General features: G+C 41.3%; 1 protein-coding gene across 3 annotated transcripts in view; it reads right to left on the bottom strand.

Moving 5' to 3' along the window:
- Positions 1–1,037: 1,037 nt before the first annotated feature.
- LOC135100719 (zinc finger protein 609-like) overlaps positions 1,038–15,989 on the bottom strand; it is an 83,798-nt gene continuing 68,846 nt past the window's right edge. For all 3 annotated transcript variants that reach the window (XM_064003911.1, XM_064003910.1, XM_064003909.1), the window contains 4 exons: positions 9,735–9,876; positions 8,559–8,646; positions 4,382–7,005; positions 1,038–3,669 (listed from right to left, as the gene is read on the bottom strand). In XM_064003911.1, the coding sequence (XP_063859981.1) occupies positions 3,623–3,669; positions 4,382–7,005; positions 8,559–8,646; positions 9,735–9,876 (2,901 nt within the window). In that variant the 3' untranslated portion in view covers positions 1,038–3,622. The remainder of the gene's footprint in view (positions 3,670–4,381; positions 7,006–8,558; positions 8,647–9,734; positions 9,877–15,989) is intronic.

Here is a 15,989-nt window from a genome sequence, read left to right on the forward strand (position 1 = left end):
CACTCTTTATTCGTTTCATGGTCAGTCTTATATTGCCTTTTGAACATAATGTTATTGTTTTATTATTAATCATTTATTTATCTATCAATGAAATACCTATTACTGACTCAGGGCAGTTAAATCATGACTAACAGAGACCGCTGGGAATGACATTCGTCAGGTTTGTTTTAGTGTAACAACTTTTTAAATCTGGGAAAAATATATTAGTAATTATATGTGTTGTACCGCGGTGGTACATAATGTGGTACCAGTGGTACCGGTACGGTACTATGATCCTTCATTTATACAAATGAAGTACCTATTTACATGTTCCATTCACTTTGCATGCACTTAATTATAAAAAAAAAATAATAATAATAATAATTGTTTGGAACATCTATGGTTGTATTTTGAAACGCTCTAGGTATTCATAAGGACTTTTTAAAAGCTACTAATATGATTAACAGCCCCTCTTGCGAGGGATAAACTGATTTAATTAAAGAACAGTAGTACAATCGAGGTCATGTCAATTAATTACCTGCATTCCACTGAGTTTAGTACTTTTCTTCTATCTTAAATCCCGTAATCCACTGAGTTGTGCTTGAAAACGTGCTTAATAATATATCAACAGAATAAAGAAATCACAGTGAAAGTGGCTTATTTGTTGCTTGTCTTCTGGCAATGACTACAATGTCTCGCTTTGAAATTCCTTCAGGAATTTTGCATAAAGTCCTCTTTCCTCTGGGTGTTTTGGCAAATACCGCCTTCCATTCAACATTATAGGTTTTTATATCATCTTTTACTGAGAGAGGAGTGAAGGGCCTCAGCAGTAGTCCCTCACTCAATTGTTTCTTGGTGGTGGATAGTTCAGTTTGGTAAAGCCATACACACGCAGTGGCACATTGGTGTGTTGTGGTATTGTATTGTGTTGTACTCACCAACAATATTTCCACATCTTTCTCACCAATCCATTCCATTCCATCTGCTTCTTAAAGGTTGTCTTCAAAAATACTCACAGAACCACATTTTGAATATAATTGGGTGAAAATATAAACCACTTTTAAATTTTCTTATATTTTGAAATAATTTTTTTAAAAAAATTGGCTCACACAGCCAGACTCAACATATCCAACACTGAAGTCTCCTTGGTATCAACACAACACTGACGGCTCTAACTTGAATATTTAAGTCTTCTATTTAAAAATACCCATCATACAAAATAGTTCTGAACCCTGGATAAACACTTCTTTCATAAAATAGCTATAAATAAGATTGAACTCTCCAGGCTAAAATAAGCATACTTAAAAAGAAGCATCCTTCAATTTGTTTTTTATACCTCCACTTCAGATTGAATCTAGATCATGCCCACATTCTACTCAGACCTTAAGAACCTTAGAACTTTTAATCTGCTAATGACTTTTATGAAAATATGACTATAAATTTCTTGGATTAACTTATATAAGAGAATAAAGAATTCCAATTGATAACGAACCTCAAGACTGGCTGTTGTAGGAAGGCCTTGAGTGTGAGGCAAAGACAAGTTGTGTGAATCCTGGCGTCTGACTCACACCACCTCCTTCAGCAGGTGTGAATGTCTGTCAAGTGAAGCCTCTTTGCACACTACCAGAGGATGAGTGACTCTCATTATGCTTAAATTTTCCTTAGTTGTAGACAAATGAGTGATGTTAAATATATATTACCATCAGACAAATCAACTGATGTATTGACTAGACTTTTTTTTTGCAGTAGAGAATAAGCTAAATCACACATATTGTCTTGCCTTACTACAAAAATCAGGTTTTCAAAAATGGGAGGCCTAATCCAGAGGTTGGGATATTTTACATAACAGTTTAATATGTTTCAAGAATGTTAACATATGAAGGACTGAGGGCGGGGGAGAATACAAAACTCTTGGAATGATAACTGTAACTGGAATGACAATGTTGTAACCATTTCCTAAACTGTCTCCCTCATCTGTTGTAACGTTACCACATTTGTGATTTCTGAACATTCAGTCGGCACTTTCTGTTTCCTATACAGTTCAGCAGTTCAGCCACACAGACATAAGAAGAGGTTTGTGTGTGTCCACCTGTGACTTCCAAACAAGTGTCCAGGTGAGTGAACAGCCACTCATACACACCTGAGTTTGCTGACCTATCACAGACTGGTCAGGACAACAAAAGTATAGTAATATGGACTCCATACCACTGCAATCACATCATGAACACATATACATATGACAATGGTGATGATGGTAATGAAGGTGCTCACATTCACTCTGTTTCATTACACACACACACACACACACACACACACACACACACACACACACACACACACACACACACACACACACACACACACACACACACACAACTCACCAACACTGCTCTAGGATACTTAGCTTCACCACAGTACTCCATTACTTTCATCCCATCCTCTGTTCTAGCACTGACAGGATATGGTCTTCCAAACGCTACAGTAATCAATACCAGGAGTATGGAGGCCTCCTGTTTGCTTGTAAAGATGTTGAACACATGATGTTTTGGATCATGCTACAAGTACAAGGCATCATATACCAACTTACTACATACACTATTCCTCTTTTTAGGAATATCAGAGATGACACTTTCAGGTATCCATATTTTATTTTATTTATTTTTTTTTATCTTTTGTTGTTATTGTCCTTCTGTGAGGCAGTGGTGCGTGACAAGCATGCCACCACTGCCTCCCCTAACCTTCCTGAGCATAACAGCACATCACTTATATTTCTCACAGAAACTACTGGTGTGATTACTTCAGCATAAAACACATACGTAGTTAACCCACCAGTCGCCACACTCCAATGAAGTCCAATTACTTCCGTAATGAAAGACACCAATTTTATTTTACCAATCATCTATAAAAATAAGGTAATCAACACATTTCCATGAAATCACAAGCACATTGCCAGTTCAACAGTGCCCAAGTTTCATGCTCCTCTCTATGTTTATTATCACATGAGGCATAACCACACCACCTTATGGCTCCTGCTAATTTTCAGATTCACTTCTGGAATTTCATCTGTCTCTCATATAAACACTTTTCTTCCAGTCACTGTACTCATCACTCTTCCATAACTCCACAGCATTTGAAAATTCAAAGTCAATAGACTTTTTTTTTTCCGTCTAATTATTTGGTTGAGCTTTGATGCACAAACTAATATAAGAAATTTTGTGAATGCAAAATAAGACTTCACAAACAAAATATCTTCCAATAAACATTCTGACAAAATCAATGCCAATAATAGTCCTGATTATCAGAATTCCACCAACACTTTCTGTTCACACGCCATCACTTTGTCTTTGTACTTCCAAAAGCTTTCCTTTTGCTTCCCATGGACAGTACCACAGTGCCTTCCCAACTCAACATCTTTTGATATTCCAATCCAATGGAATGCTTTGGGAAATCTGGACATTCTTGGTGACAGCAAGCTCCTCACAACACACCAGGACTCGTGTTAGTGTGTCATTCTGTCGTCCTGCCTGATCCAGCCACATCCACGGGTTTCACTGGGAACAAACAGGTCACACAGATTCTGTTTTCCTCCCAGAACAGACAGGCAAGTGGTCACGTCATCCATTGTTGTTACTGTTCCAGCACCTCACTTGGCCGGTGGAGCTGTTGCCGCTGTCTGGCTCGCCCCCAGCGCTGTTGAAATACAAATTCATGAAATAAAAATAAAATACCTGACAAAATAGAACTTCACCACTTTAAGATGGATCATTTTCACATATACAATTTCTTTTCACTCCTACTAGCACTAGATACCCAAGAAAGCCCACACTTTGCTTACAAATAATGTGGCTTCTAAGTGAATACACATACATTGTCACTCTATGCACATGACAGGCTACACAAGACATTTATTATAACAAAAGGGTCTCCTTGGGAAGGAAATACCCATCACACGGAAATATAATTTCACTGCTTCACATTAAATCAACTTTCTAATGTACAGTTTGCTTACAAGTTCTTCACCAGCAATAAGCTGTTTTAGAAACAATTACAATACAGCAAAAGCTCACAACATCAGACTTAAATACAGCTAGAATAGGTTCATAATCAAATTCAGTGTATTCACCACATCATACCTTTTATATATTTTACCATTCCTGTAGTAAAACTTTTCCAATGCCATTTTATGTCACAGATAAAATCTTCTCCCAGTTAATCCAAAAAGAACACTTTTACTGTTGATAAAATTCTAAAACTATGAAATATGTCACCTCCATCTTGAGGCATGCACAGGAGAAGCTACATTAAAAGACTGCTGCAATACAAGATCATAAAGTTGAGAAAAGAATTTAGAATGAAGCTCTACAAGACCTAAGATAAACAGCAGCCCTGCTCTGAAGCTTACCTGCATAGTGGTACTGTGGGGGGAGCAGAGAGTAGGGAGAGAAGCCTTCATGCAGGTGGTGTGTGGGGGGGCGGGCTGTTGGGGGTGACCTTCCCTCTACCCCTCCTCCCACAGGTCCCCTCTCTCCATGTGTTAAGGACGAGGATGAAGAGGGCACGGATACTGAAGCAGAGGTAACAACTGGCCCCAACGGAGATCCCTCTTTGCCGCTATTCATAGGAGATGCTACTTTCTGTGGGGTGCTGAGGAGGCCTGGCGGCGTCATCCCCAAGGCGCCAGAAGACAAGGGTGACTTCCTCGCCCTCTCATGTAACTCATGTATTTTGTGGTTGGAATAGAGGTGGGAGTGGATCATGGAGCCACTCGATCCACCTCGGGAGAGATCCTCTGGTGCATTGCTGACAGGGGAGTTGAGGGGGTATCTAGGCACCATAGCTGAAGGAAGGTAGTGAGGAGGAGGGTAGCCAGCAGGAAGGGTCATCGAAGGGACTATTGGAGGCCTGTAAGGGTCGTATGGAAGGGAGCTGTAGGGGAAGGAAGGGTAATAGGCGGTAGAATTTGGAGGGGGAGGGGGTCCTGTTGTCTCCATGGTTGGTTTCACTCCTTCATTCTTGGACTCGACTTTCTTCTCTCCCCGGTCGTCTTTTCCAAGGGCTGAGCTCGCTGGGGGAGTGGACACAACTCTGGGACTAGACATGGGTGCTGGGGGTGAGGGTTTGGGTCCTCCTCCCAGGCCCTTCTCCCCAGGTTTGTCTTGTGATAATACAGGTAGGGGCACACGCTGCTCAAAGGCGTACCGATAGGCCAGGGGAGGCTCGTCAAAGGGAGGCCGTTTATCTAAGTGGCCCTTAATTTCATGTGCTTCTTTAAGAATGGTGTGATTCTCTACTGGTTTGTCTTTCATCGTACCTAACTTATCTTTGGGTATAGTGGGAGTGACAAGCATGCCCCCTGGCCCAGTTTTGGAGAGGTCTGTTGGACCTTTGTCTCCCTCCCTCACTGCTACCAAGTCCTTACCCTCTACATCTTTGTAAATTGGTGCTTCTCGTAAAAAATGTTCCGGATAACCAGGGTTTATGTAATAAGGAGATGGATAAAGGTACGGAATTTTACTAAGAAACTCACTACTTCCTTGTGGAGGTACACTGTCTCTTTTATCACTTTCACCAGGCTTATCTTTCAAGTCTTTTCCATCTCCATCTTTACTCGTAGGGACAGGAGGTCCAGGTGGAGGCTGTATGGGAGGCATAAGGAATGGTGGAGGGGGCTGTCCATAGGGATAGTATATCCCATAGGGTGGGTAGGGCTGTGCACCAAGAGATAATTCAGGCTTCTTATTATCATCTTGCAAATCTTTGTTATCGTTGTCACCATCCATCACTGGCGCAGTGTCATTGGCATCAGAAATGTCAGAGTACGCAGGACTGCGGGCATCCTCGCGGCCTGGCTGATGGTCCTCCTCCCGCACCTCTTTGTTCACCAAGCCATTTATCAACTCCTTGGGCTTGTTTTTATCAGATTCTAAGAGTGATTGCTTGACTGAGATCAAGCCTGGAGAGTTGCCTGGCAGACTGGACAGAGGTGTGCCCTGGGGTGGTAGTGGAGTCAAATTAGTGGAGACAGGGGTCACCTGGGCTCCCACAGGAGGCATGGCTGGCCTGGGACCAGTGCTGCCTCGTACCATCATCTCAGTTCTAACCTCGGATCTGACTAAGCCGCTGGGTCTGACCTGTGGGATGCTGCCTGAGACTGGAGTCACACCTACCCCTGATGGGGACACACCAACCACTGAAGGGGAAGCACCCACTCCTGGGGTGGCCACACCAACCCCTGGAGATCCCAGTGGTGGATGCTGTGGGCTCACCACATTCCCCGAGCCAGTGTACACATAGACGGCTGGGTTGGGTGGAGGCACCCGTGTCTGTATCACACTGGGCTGACTAGCAGGCATTGCGTTGGTTCCCTTAGGTGCATCCTCACTGGGGCCCGGGCTGGGCGACGAGGCAGGTGGCCCCGTGTAGCGCAGCACTGAAGGCTTCACCACATCCTGGGAGCTCTTATCCACAGGAGTTTCCACCACAGGGGCCGGTGAGGAGGGCTGACTCTCCTCCACCTCACTCTCAGCCCGCCCCTCCGTACTGGTGGTCTCGTCATCGTTGGCAGCATTGTTGTGGGCGTGGCTCTGGTGGTACTTTAACCCGTTAATGTGTTTGTACTTCTTGTTGCAATTGGGCTCGGGGCACTCGATCAGCTGTGGGGAGGCAGGCTGCTCGGGGCCGGGGCTGTTGGAGCCATTGGTGGGAGTTCCACGCGACGATGCTCGTGATCGCTTCCAATTTTTAGCCTCGGGTGTTTCATTTTCTCTACCCTTGCGCTTGGTCCCACCAGGCTCAGATTTGACCGGACTAGGAGGAGGGTTGAATGTTGGGGTCACATTTCCTCTCCGTCCTTTAACATTGGCATTGCGCAATTTTCCACTGCGAGTCTCTGTAACAGTGAGATCAGTGGTAGGTGTGGTGGTGGTGGTGGTTGTGGTGGTAGTAGTGGTGGTGGCAGCACGTCCCCGCTTACCCCGACCCTTGGGTGTGCGAGACTCTATATCACTGGTGGGCGAGTCGCAGAACCTGGCAGAGAGAGAGGGGAGAGGCCGGTCAGTGACACACTAACCACTCACCCCACACACCACATTAATGAAGAAAAGCTTCTACTCATGAAAGGAAAGAAAGAGCTAGAAAACGAACCATTCAATATCTGAAAAACAATTGTCATGTAGTATTATGACTGCTTAATACTTCAAAGGCAATTCCAGAAAATGCTCTAATAGTTCAAGATATTTCTGAATCATTCAAAATCTGGACAGAAAACTACTTCTGAATGTTCCATAAGCAATGCTGATATACAGTAGACACTCACTTCACTGAGATTTGTACAAGATACAAGGCAACAGTAACAGATCTAGAGGTCCTCATATTTCAAGACTTTGTTTCATTACTTTCATCCCCATCAAATCTTCAATTTCTTTTATAGTCTTCCTATTTCCTTCTATTAATGTTAAACCATTCTATAATTTGTACTCAGCTTTTTCTTCTTATTTCCTTTTATTATTTTAGTCTATAATCTGTATCCAAAGTCTTATAATATAAAAGGTCTATCAATTAATCAGCACACATCACAATGCATTAAACCCCACACTATAAACAAAATGGGTCTGTCTGAAAGCAGGTGGCAGTATATATTTGTAAACTTGAATTAATTATCTTCTACACATTCATATAAAGAAGCTCACTCTTGTTCTGAGCAATCTACTGAGCTGATGTACGGAGGAAAAAATGGGGCTTATCATCAATAATCACTTCCACAACTAACCCTTCACTACCTCCACACTTTCAATCTCATTATCAACCATAGCAAAAAATAATTAATGTAAAGGCATCTCTCTCTCTCTCTCTCTCTCTCTCTCTCTCTCTCTCTCTCTCTCTCTCTCTCTCTCTCTCTCTCTCTCTCTCTCTCTCTCTCTCTCTCTCTCTCACATTTAATGTTCATAAAATAACACAAAATAAAAATTAATTACAAAACTGCTGTATCAAGGTCATTTGTACTTTACAGGGTATGAAGTTTTGCTAATTTTCTTCCCCAACTGATGAAAGTGAAGCCCACATGATGACACTGCACTGGTCACACTGCATGATTGGGTACTTGGTGTTTGAGCCACTCAGCTGATGGCCTGCACATGGCTAACCAGAAATAGTCCCCACACATGTTTAAGTCATGAACGAAGCATTATTGTAAGAAACACACTACCACATTCGCATTTTCTACTATACATACAAAGTGAATATAAAGCAAAACTCTCATTGTTTCTTGCTCACTATACAACTTCCTTTCTGTGTACTGAGAAACTATAAACCTTGAAATAATTATTTTGTCCACAAGATTTCCTTCCTGTTTCTTTGAGAAACTACAACTTTAGTAATACACGCAAGCCACTTCATCTCTTTCAGAGACACTGTTTATGTACACAACAAATCATGACATGAGGAAGCATATCAATAAAGTTAGTGTCTACTGTATACACACATTGCACCCTGAAATAAAACATTAATCAAATCTGAGCCTAACTGAGGACTGTATAATGGGTCGTTTTCTTGCTGGCCATGCACAGGTGAGAACAGCCTACCTTGGTGGTGCCCAATCATGTCGCGTGCAGTCTAGCAGGGTACCCACGTAGGTCTTGCCACGCCAGGTCACATTGACTACCAAAACTCCTGTGAAAAGATCCCATTCAATGTCATGCAAAGCCAAAACACGGAGTCACCCTACTAGATTATCTAAACACTTCTATGTAAATGTAACACACGAAGGATCCCTCCATGAAAGTTCTACCAAAAATTATTCCATGATAGATTCAGATAACCTAGACTAATCTAAGCTATCGTGGGGAATGAGTTACTTTGGAGGAAATTTTCCACATGGGATATATGTGGGACATTTTTGTGGGACATTTTTGAGGTCAAAATGAATACAGTCTGCCCAACCGTCTTATGCTGCACAATGTCTATAACTGGCTAACAGAAACTGAAGAGATTTTATAGTACGTGATCTTCCTTAAAACCCAAATTGTCTGTTTAGCAATACATTGTTTTCTTACAAATACTTGATCCATTTGTCTTTTATAATTCTTACATAACTGTGTGTGTGTGTGTGTGTGTGTGTGTGTGTGTGTGTGTGTGTGTGTGTGTGTGTGTGTGTGTGTGTGTGTGTGTGTGTGTGTGTGTGTGTGTGTGTGTGTGTGTGTGTGTGTGTGTGTGTGTGTGTGTGTGTGTACTTATGGGATTGCTACTATACAAAGATGAACACAAACATACACCATCATCACAAGGCCCAATCATCCCTAATTAACCAATCTAGTTTTAGTATTGCTATATAATCACACAAAACAAGGCAATTATCCTTACATTATACTCCTACACACATAATTACAACCACATATACACAACACCATAACTGCAGATACAAATCTGAGCAACATCCCCTAACTGCCTTTCCACACATTTTTCTTCTTTTCTACACATTAGTTCTATCATAACTAATTTACACTACTACGAAAAACATTTTGTTCTCTCACCACAACTATTTTGAAAGGCTATAGAGATGATTAGCTATGATTAACTGGGTTCTCAAGAGTGTTTCTGCTGTCAACAGTATGGACACCTTGTTCATTTGTCATCAGAACCATAAAAACATCCTTGAAAACCCCTGTAACTTCAACTAGAGGGTTTTGAATGTAATGGAGGTGTGGTGTAGAAATGTTTTAGAATATGGTGCAAAACACAATGCCTCTTCAGCTACTCACCGCCTTCAGTCTCATGCCAGACGATGCCCTCCAACATGACAGAGGTGCCCGGCTCACAGGGGCCCAGGCAGTCAGGGTCAGTGAGGGTGGCAACGCTGGTTCCTACACACACGTCACGCTGAGATGCCACACTCTCCTCACCCTGCAACAAAAAGACATTTGGTTACCTCACTGGTCCAAGAAATAATAGCACTAATGGTAACACTTACATGTGATATACATTACAGAGGATGCTGGAATGATGGGATGGGTAATACAGAAAACTAACTGAATAATTGATGGACTGATTGATTAAAGATATAATTAAAAATAAGAAAACTGATAAGAATTAACACTAAACAAAAAAGCAAAACAAAATCTACAATAATCATTAAAACTAAAATATAAATATAAAAAAAGAACTAAGTTACAAAGACTGTCAAGGAAAAATATGCATGAGATTCAATCAAACAGCATTTCAATTAGTTATCTCAGAATAGGACACCTGGACACCTGCCACAACTACACCCTGTAAGGACACTCAGGAGGGAGCCCTTAATGAGTGATTAAACACCCTACAGACAAAATAAATGATAATGAAAAGTTTATGTAATCACTGGTAAGTTATGCAAATCCACAACAAAAAGTAAATAAATCTGAATACTCAGTTGATAGGATGAAAAGAAGTTTGATGTCATGTCTGAAATTCCCCTTGGCCTCCCTAATACTAATGCCGAGTACATCTCAAGCCAGCATGAGTGGTGTGTTAATACAGAATACAACCAACACCACTAGTCACACTCTATTGAAAGTAATCTTCTTCGTCTGGCCACATCACTAAGACATGATTAATGACTGCACTGCCTGGCTTGTAAAGGAGGAGGCATATCAACTAAGTGATCTCTGTTGTACGCTGCTTAGAAAACCTATATTGTGTGTATCACACACACACACACGCACACACACACACACACACCAATGTATGTTTTCTAAGCAGCGTACAACAGAGATCATTTAGTTAATATGTGTGTAATATAACACACACACACACACACACACACACACACACACACACACACACACACACACACACCAATATATGTTTTCTAAGCAGCGTACAACAGAAATCATTTAGTTGATATGTGTGTAACACACACACACACACACACACACACACACACACACACACACACACACACACACACACACATTTATGGCTTTTGATACCCTTACAAAATATTTTCAAACAAATTATTTTGTTGATTTTGCATGAGCAAAAATTTCTTATGAGATTAGGCAGTAATCTCTCAGCAGGATATAAATTTGTCATCTGCAAACTAAAGGCTATATGCAATACTTCTTGCCAATGATTGGTGGAAATATTTGTTCATTTACAAAGCTATTTTTCTTTTCATGCATTCATTAATCAAAATCGAACCGATCCAATGCTTATTTGCCCGCATTAATAAAGAATCGTGCTTGGTTTGCTCTACTGATAGCTTACTAAACTCTCTCTCTCTCTCTCTCTCTCTCTCTCTCTCTCTCTCTCGTGTTGAGAAGGCAAGACCAGTATCCCTCTCCCTGGCCTAAACATCCACTATCTGGCATTTCAATATCAACACCACCAACAGGCTAACAGTACCGCGCTATTCAGCCACTCACGTGATGATGCTCGCCCCCGCACTGCCGCCTAATTGATATTTTGAGTTATCTTGAAGGAGGAATATTGTTGACTGCTGGGGCAAATAAGATTATACCTCGTTTTGCTCTCCTCTTAGTGTACGTTGGGGCAGATTGCACCACGCGTTTTTCCCTCTCAGCTGCCGTGTTTCCTCAAGCCTGTTCACGGTATAGCTATTCATTATTTGCCCTCTGAAATTTAACTATCTTCTTTCCCCCTCCCTAAGTTCTCTCTCTCTCTCTCTCTCTCTCTCTCTCTCTCTCTCTCTCTCTCTCTCTCTCTCTCTCTCTCTCTCTCTGCACTTTAAATGGTTAGCCTATCTTCTCAAGCGCTGTGTGAAAAAGAAAATGGAGAAGAAGGGCCGTGCTGTTATGTATATACACTCGTGATAAATATAAAACTTAACATTTTTTCTTTTACTAAAACATGTTCCTACTACTTTAATACATACATACATACGTATATTACTCCACGGGATCAAAAGATAGAAAAACAAATGCAATAAGAGAAACACGCAACTCTCTCTCTCTCTCTCTCTCTCTCTCTCTCTCTCTCTCTCTCTCTCTCTCTCTCTCTCTCTCTCTCTCTCTCTCTCACACACACACACACACACACACACACACACACAGGGATAAATGGAGTGAGAACGAAAAGAAAAAGAAAATAGGTAGAGGAGGAGGAAAGAAAAACAGAAAACGGAAAGAAAAAAAAGAGGATGAAAATTAAAGGGTGGTGATCACGCACTCCCTCGCTCGACACTATGCTCGGTCCGGGGCTCCGAGAGAGAGAGAGAGAGAGAGAGAGAGAGAGAGAGAGAGAGAGAGAGAGAGAGAGAGAGAGAGAGAGAGAGAGAGAGAGAGAGAGAGACCGCGTCTCTGCTGGCAAAAAAATACCTAAACGAGAGAGAGAGAGAGAGAGAGAGAGAGAGAGAGAGAGAGAGAGAGAGAGAGAGAGAGAGAGAGAGAGAGAGAGAGAGAGAGAGAGAGAGAGAGAGACCGCGTCTCTGCTGGCAAAAAATACCTAAACGAGAGAGAGAGAGAGAGAGAGAGAGAGAGAGAGAGAGAGAGAGAGAGAGAGAGAGAGAGAGAGAGAGAGAGAGAGAGAGAATGTGGTCATAGACTAAATACAGGCTCTATATACCTTAAAATAAATTTCAATTATAAGCTAAAATGAAAATAAAAGAATATTTTCAACGTGGCTTTTTCTCTCTCTCGTATCTTTTACATTCTCGTTCCTAATTAAGATTCATAACCAACAGTGTACGTATTTCTCTTTATTCAAGCAGCATTCAACGTGTGTGTGTGTGTGTGTGTGTGTGTGTGTGTGTGTGTGTGTGTGTGTGTGTGTGTGTGTGTGTGTGTGTGTGTGTGTGTGTGTGTGTGTGTGTGTGTGTGTGTGTGTGTGAGCTAAACATGAAATGGAAGTTAGTACGTTATCATATTAATATACTGCTCTCTCTCTCTCTCTCTCTCTCTCTCTCTCTCTCTCTCTCTCTCTCTCTCTCTCTCTCTCTCTCTCTCTCTCTCTCTCTCTATATATATATATATATATATATATATATATATATATATATATATATATATATATATATATATATATCACTAATGTATAGTGAAACCAAACTTTCTACCAAAGATCTGGAATTCCAAGTCTGATGATGCTTGAAATTTCTAGTGTAAGATAAACCTAAGTGGAGAAATTAACGTGTGTGGTGAAGATAATGTGATAGTGGCAGTGAAGGAGAGAGATCGTGTCCCTTCTTTCTGTCCTTGAATCATATTACACCATAAGAACACTGTCTGAATAACATTTACAAACAAGGGACATTTCATGGTTTCATTTTACACACTAGGAAGAAACTATGGAGAATTGTTCTTGTTCCTCCAAGAGTGCCTAAGTTCATGTATCATATTGCACCATAACAACACTCTAAATAACATCTACAATACAGTAATTTCAGTCTCGTTCTGCACATATTCACGAGCCACCGAAAGGAAACGATAGGGAATTGTTCTTGTTCTTTCAGGGGTAGGTAAATTCAAGTACATACCATAACAACACTGCCTGAACATCTACAATATATAATTTCACGGTTTCATTTTACACATATATTCATGGGCCACTGAAAGGAAGGTATGGGGGATTGTTCTTGTTCTTCCACTGCTGCCTAAGTTCACATGTATCATAGCCAAGTGAGTGAACCATCATGACTTATACTCCCTTGACAAAGATCCTTCAATATAGTAGGCAACCCCAACGAGGCACTATTATTAAGGCAAATAACTTTCCTATTATACATCAGTTTGTATACTATAATTTCCGCAGCTGATATCTTCTCTCCGTCGCCGCCGCCGCCTCATTTTCTCTCTCTCTCTCTCTCTCTCTCTCTCTCTCTCTCTCTCTCTCTCTCTCTCTCTCTCTCTCTCTCTCTCTCTCTCTCTCTTCAGCTACCCAGCATCTTGCGCTCTTTCTTAGATCTTGATTTTCTTTCCTCCTTAAACTTATGGTTTCAACGCACTCAATCAATCCTCAACCCCTCCTTTCAGCTTCCTTCTATTCCTCTTCTTCCTCTTCACCACCACCAATCCACCTCCTCCTTCCTCCCCCCGTCAACTTTCTCTTTAGCGGGGGAGGGGGTAAATGAGAAAATATATATTTTACATTTAGGCTGCATCCTGTAACAGTTGAATAATTGGGGTTTGCGAAGCGTGTTCTGATAAGATGTCTTGTGAAGTGAGGAAGTGTGTGTGTGTGTGTGTGTGTGTGTGTGTGTGTGTGTGTGTGTGTGTGTGTGTGTGTGTGTGTGTGTGTGTGTGTGTGTGTGTGTGTGTGTGTTTAAAAATATCATTATTTCTTCTATATTAGGGTTTTATTAACAGATTCTTGTCAATATATTATTACTGCTACTGCTGCTACTACTATTACTACTACTACTCCTAGTCTTTTTTTTTTTTTCACGATGCAAGACCTTCCGGGTACAACATTGCATAATCGTCCTCAAGCAGATGGTGAGTGGCTAAATGAAGAATTCAAGGTGATATCAGGAGAGAGAGAGAGAGAGAGAGAGAGAGAGAGAGAGAGAGAGAGAGAGAGAGAGAGAGAGAGAGAGAGAGAGAGAGAGAGAGAGAGAGAGAGAGAGTCTGCCATCTGCACTAAGGCAAGGGTTATACTGCTGCATGTTTGTGACGAACAGGAGCCTTCAGCCCTTCACCACTGCCAGCCACCCACCAGTTTCCCACCACCACCACCATGACCACACAACCATAATTACCGGAAACGACCAATTGCAGAAATGGCAGCAACTCAAATCACGACAATCAACAAGCCAAGATCAAAGCCTTAATAAAAGTTATATAGAGGCATTACTTTCCCCGCACTCAAACTTTGGGAGGGAAATAACTATGTGAACACAGGACATTTATGGTCTTGTATATATCTTAACTTGGCTGCGTCATTCTAACATCATCAAAATATATTATAAAAAAAAAGTCAAGCTATATTCCACTAACTCAACTTACGAGAGAAATCACTTTTTATGCTACTTTCTTCCTTTCCTCCAAGATGAAAAGCTTAAAATCATACAAACTTAAATAATTTCCCGCAAACTCAACTTACGAGGGAAATAACAATATGAAGACAACACATCAATGTTTTTTTTTTTTCCTTTCCTTCTTTCTTTTTGCGTCAAGTCAGACAAAGGGACGAAGAGTTTAGTCACTTGGAACATGCCACATCCGGTCTTATACAGTCTCTCCTTTCCTGTTTCAACGATGAAACACAAATTGATAGAAAGGTGTGCTGGTGTCACTTCCTTCTTGTATTTCTGTATTTATCTATTTATCCATCTATCTACTTAAGAACGTAAGAAATAACTGATCAGTGTGTAGTTTCATAGAAAAAAAAAGTAGGTATAGATTTCACACACAAAAAAAAAAAAATCAATTCTGGAAGCAACAAAACTTTCAAATAAGCAAGTAGTAATATAATCTCGAGTAACTGTGTGTGTGTGTGTGTGTGTGTGTGTGTGTGTGTGTGTGTGTGTGTGTGTGTGTGTGTGTGTGTGTGTGTGTGTGCAACTCCCTCAGAATAACATGTCTTTACCCAACACACACACACACACACACACACACACACACACACACACACACACACACACACACACACACACAAGTAGCAGGTTAAAACCCTCCTCTTCCTCCTGCACTCCTCCTCTTCCTTGCTCTCTCCACCCTGGCAGTAATTGTCACCTTCCGCCACACTGCTTCACACATCCCAAGAGAGAGAGAGAGAGAGAGAGAGAGAGAGAGAGAGAGAGAGAGAGAGAGAGAGAGAGAGAGAGAGAGAGAGAGAGAGAGAGAGAGAGAGAGAGAGAGAGAGAGAGAGAGAGAGAGACTATAATATGCAAGAAAAAGATAAAGAAACGCTGCACGCCAATCCCTTTCCTAACTTTCTCCATGACTCTGCCTGGTGAATATTTAAAAGGATTAGAATTATTGATGGCTTAACAACAGCTCAATTCTCCGTGAATTACTAGTGACGGTCATAAGATTAGGTAGGTTAGAATGGCGTGCGTTGAGGTGATATAAAGTTCACCC

The sequence above is a fragment of the Scylla paramamosain genome, chromosome 5 (genome assembly GCF_035594125.1).
Source record: "Scylla paramamosain isolate STU-SP2022 chromosome 5, ASM3559412v1, whole genome shotgun sequence".
Taxonomy (NCBI): Eukaryota; Metazoa; Arthropoda; class Malacostraca; order Decapoda; family Portunidae; genus Scylla; species Scylla paramamosain.